At 36.3% G+C, this 5,034-nt stretch overlaps 1 protein-coding gene across 2 annotated transcripts in view; it reads left to right on the top strand.

The window, feature by feature from the left end:
• LRRC49 (leucine rich repeat containing 49) overlaps window positions 1-5,034 on the top strand; it is a 232,482-nt gene that overhangs the window by 214,566 nt on the left and 12,882 nt on the right. The window contains exon 15 of one of the 2 annotated variants that reach the window (XM_006776066.2): window positions 4,165-4,318. In XM_006776066.2, coding sequence (XP_006776129.1) covers window positions 4,165-4,318 — 154 coding nt within the window. Of the gene's footprint in view, window positions 1-4,164; window positions 4,319-5,034 lie in introns of those variants that run through there. The other variant, XM_006776068.2, reaches the window with a different exon arrangement.

The raw sequence follows: 5,034 nt of genomic DNA, 5'->3' as shown, positions 1-5,034 counted from the left end.
ATGTTGTGCTCTCACACTGATATTTCACTCTGTCTTTCCCTCTCTTCCACTCTCTCTAAAAATCAATTGAAAAATATCCTCAGGTGAGGATTAAAAAACAAACAAAAAAACCAACAACAACCAGTAAACAAACAAAAATAATCAAGCTTGTTGATCCCAGATAGTAGGCCTTATGTTCAAGAAGAACAAGGGAAGTATTAAATTTGTAGGATAAAGCTAAATGAATATTAACTGTGTAAAGCAACAATAACAATTTATAGTGGAGTTTTAAAATATAGAAATAACCCTGGCTGGTATAATCCCATCCTCAACTCGTGCATGAATTGCGTGCACCTCCCCACACTTGCCTATCCCGTCGCCCGACCGACTGACACCCCCCCACTTCTTCTAACGCCACTTCTTCAAAATAGACTCGCTCAGGCCGAAAACCGACTTCTGCACATGGGCCATGAAGTTTCAATCGCACTGTATATGCACTTCCGCACGTGGTATTTTGTGGAAGAGCCCATGCACCAAAAGATTGCTGGTTTGATTCCTCGTAAGGGCACATGCCCAGTTGTGGGCTCGATCCCCATTGTGGGGTGTGCAGGAGGCAGCCAATCAAGGGGCCAAAGAGCCGCATGTGGCTTGCAAGCCGCGGTTTGCCGACCACTGCCCTAGCCGGTTTGGCTCAGTGGATAGAGTGTCAGCTTGCAGACCAAAGAGTCCCAGGTTCGATTCTGGTCAAGGGCACGTACCTTGGTTGCAGGGATAGAGCGTTGGCCTGTGGACGGAAGGGTACCTGGTTTGATTCCCAGTAAGGGCACATGCCCAGTTGTGGGCTCGATCCCCATTGTGGGGTGTGCAGGAGGCAGCCAATCAATGTTTCCCTCTCACATTGATGTTTCTCTCCCTCTCTTTCTAAAAAAAACTAGTGATATATAAATATTGATATCACTATAACAGTAGTATATATTAGGAAAGAGTTAATGGAGATATAGTATTCTAGATTCTTGTATTGTGTAGGATGGAGATACAGTCATTAACTTTAGATGTCAGTACTTTAAGAGTTCATATTGTAGCTTCTGTGATAACCAAAGAATAAAAGAATATATAGCTTCCAGACTAGTAAGGAGAGGGGTGGGAAGATGAGGAGAAGAAAAATAAAAAAGTATGGGACATGTGAGTCAAATAGGAAAGAAAATGTCAAATTTAATCTGAATACTACTATATTAGCACTTACATTTGTACCAAAAATCAGTGGCTTAAAACAAAACACATCTCCCCTCCTTCCCCCTCCCCGCAGTCTCCAGGTCTGCTGGGTGGTTCTTCTGCTCTCAGCCAGGTTCCTCGTGCATTTGTAGTCCCCTGTGGTTTGGGCAGGCACCACTGCCGATCTAGCCTGGCTCTATCATTTGTTTGGGGGTTGGCTGACTATATGCTGGTCTAAGAAGGCCCTTAACTGGGACAACTTGTCTCTGCTCACATGGTCTGTCATACTGCAGAAATCTCTGCTCCACATGATTTGTTGTTATGGCAGAGGCAAAGTCTGAAGAGAGAGTGGAATCATATAAGACCTCTTGAGGTCTAGGTTAAGAACTGATACACTGATATTTTCCACATTCTATTGGTCAAAGCAATCCACCTGTTATAAAATGCACATGTACTAGATATACTGGTTAAAAGCCAGAGATTGTGAAACTGAATAAAAAAGTGAAGTTCAATTATCTGTTATTACAGGAGACACGTCTGAAACATAAGGTTATATAAAGTTTGAAAGTAAAAAAGTGGGAAAAATAAACAGCACCAATACTAACCAGCATAAAAACAGAATAGCCATTGAAGACTAAATAGACTAAGGTTAAAAGCAAAAATAGAAATATAAAGAGGACCATTTCAAAATAATAGGTTCAGTTCATCAGGAATATAATGATAAATCTGCTAATTTAATCTGTATGCACCCATCAGCATAGCCTTAAAAATGTCTAAGCCAAAAGTTGACAGCACTGCAAATCCACATTACTTTGAGAAATTTTCATATACCTCTGTGCAATTAATAGAAAAAAATGAAATAGTTGAACAACATGATTTACAATTTGACTTAATGGACATTTAGAGAACGTGGCCCTGAACAACTGTAGATTGTACATTATTTTCAAGCTTACATGGAATATTTATAAAAATTAACCAAATACTATTTGTAAAGCAGAAGTCAATAGATTCAAATTAAGGAACACTTCTAAATAACCCACAGGTTAAAGACAGTTTCATAATGGAAATTTGAAACTACTTTGAAATGAAATATAATAAAAATACAATATTTCAAAACTTGTGGGATCAAGTTACCATGGTGCTAAATGGGAACATTTTAGCCCTGAAATGAATGTAATAGGAAAGAATAAAGCCTGAAAATGAATGAGCTAAACATTGTATCTAAAGAAATTAGAGAACAGCAAAATAATTCTGAAGAGTTAAAGAAAAGAAATAATGACATTAAAAACAATTAATGGAAAGTTGATCATTTGAAAAGACTAATAAAAGTGATATAAAATGTGTTTACATTGCTCTTGTAATTAAAAATTAATAAAGAAAATAAATGCAGATAAATACCTTTTTTCTTTTTAAAAGTGAGAGTATTATACTATCTAAATATCCAATAAAAATGATTGATTAGGTAAATTGTGTTCTACATAATAATTGATTTTTATATATTCATTAAATTATTAAATTTTAAAAATATGTTTAGAGAGAAAGGAAGGGAGAGTGGGCGAGGGAGAGAGAAAGAGATAAACATCTATGCGAGAGAGAAACATTCATTGTTTGCCTCCAATACGCACCCTACTGGGAATTGAACCTGCAACCTGGGTATGTGCCCTAACTGGGAATCGAATCTGCGACCCTCCTGTGTATGGGACGATGCTCCAGCCAACTGAGCCACACAGACCAGGGCAAAATTATTAATTTTTAATGACATGGAAAAATTTATTGTATAGCATTAAGTGAGAAACAGTGTACCGAATTAGATGTTTAGTATGATTTTAACATTTTACAAAAATTTATAGAAAAGGCCTAAAAAGAAATGTCAAATGTGAACAATGTTATATATATGTACATATATATATATATATTTATGTGCTATAGATTTATGAGTGATTTTATCTATTTCTTTATACTATTCAAAAATTTGTATTCCTTAGAATTTTTAAATGTTTGTCATACACTTTTAAATTGGAAAATGGAAGAAATTTTAAAAGAAATATTTTTCTTCTGCTCCCAGTCTCAAGTTCGCAGTAAAGTAGTAATAGCACTTCATGTATAGACACTATCAGTGGTTCTCAACCTGTGGGTCGCGACCCCTGTAAATACATCCTGCATATCAGATATTTACATTACGATCCATAACAATAGCAAAATTACAGTTATGAAGTAGTAACGAAAATAATTTTATGGTTGGGGTCACCACAACTTGAGGAACTGTATTAAAGGGTCGCGGCATTAGGAAGGTTGAGAACCACTGCAAGTGGTGGAAACCAGAAGCAACTTTCATGGAGGATGAGTTGGAGTCCTCTGCATTAGGTTTATGGGTCTGTAAGTGATACTATTAGCACCACTTACGTTCTTCTTCTTTATCAATTTATTTATTTACCTCTCTCATTATTTACCTCCTACTGAGATCTGGAATATCTAATGCTAATAGTTGGAAGTTTTTGATTTTGTCCGAACTTAAACCAGTATCCCATTTCATATTCTAGCTATTTGTAATACTACTGAGCTTCCTAGTGGGATTATGAGGTATTTGTGTGCTTTATAAGAAAGTAACTAACATGTTTTATGGAATATAAAGGCTTTGAAAGTTTGGTCTACTACATCTTTAATTGGGTTGTTTTGTGCTCTGTGATTACTTAATTTTTGTATTGATTTTTTTAATGTCGAGTCTTTTTCACTTTAGAAATTCTTGAGACATGTTTATATTGATGATTGGTAGTTATGAAACAAGAATTTGTGTTGAATAGCTTAATTAGTAGAAATATTGGAGCACTGAACTGAGCTCAAGGAAATGATTAACTCAATCTCATAAAACATTCAAAAGAGTATACATTTCCCTCTAAAATCAACAACAAAAAAATGGACATATGTTAATACATCTGTTAAGTAACTCTATATCTCTCTACTGTCTTTCTGCAGGAAGAAGCAATTCCGCTATCTACAAGAAACCAAGGGGAAAAAACATGGTATTGTTAATGAAGAAAATAATGATAGCAAAAGATTTGTAGGAGAAAATACAAATCGTGCTATGCTAAATTATACCACAAGAGACTTTTATAATGAGAAGCTAGAGGTAAAACTACCATTGATTTTTGGAATCTAGTGCCTGGGTGTATATCACATGGCTTAGGACTTGGAGGTTGTACATTTCTCCCTCAAACAGTCAAGTAAACCTTTAGTGTTGTTACTGTCTGGAATGTTAGCCAGCCTGAAATACACAGAGGTGGGGAAAGTAGGCACCATGGCATTAGGAAGAAGATTAGAGCCCATAGTTCCAATATCTTTATTTCTGCAGAAAAAGAATCTTCAAAAGAAATTTGAATGGTGACTAGAGAATATTTGACTTTGGGTGGTGGTCACACAGTACAATATACAGATCTTTATCACATAGAGACCTACACCTGACACCTGTATGTTCATATTGACCAGTGTCGCCCCAATAAATTTAATAGACAAACAAAAAAGAAATAAATCTGTATCAAAAATCTAGACCAAAGTAGCACCAAAGGTCCTACTTAAAAGAAAAGAGATATAGGGCTTGCTGTGAATACTTAACTGGCCCATGCCAGCCTGGCAGGGGACACATTTCTGTTCCCTTTGCTTGAGTCCTAGGTGTTTTAATTCACTTCTTTCAATCTTCTACACGATTAACTTCTGTATTCTGTGTGTGTGTGTGAGTGTGTGTGTGTGTGTTTAGATAATCACATATTTTACAGAGTGGTCCCCCTGACATTTCAAGTACCGCCCCCCCCTGGCCTGGACATAGCTATTAGAATATTTTTTTTCCTC

This window comes from Myotis davidii, unplaced genomic scaffold, assembly GCF_000327345.1.
Source record: "Myotis davidii unplaced genomic scaffold, ASM32734v1 scaffold1069, whole genome shotgun sequence".
In the NCBI taxonomy this organism is placed as follows: Eukaryota; Metazoa; Chordata; class Mammalia; order Chiroptera; family Vespertilionidae; genus Myotis; species Myotis davidii.
This window is presented reverse-complemented; position numbering and strand designations above follow the sequence as displayed.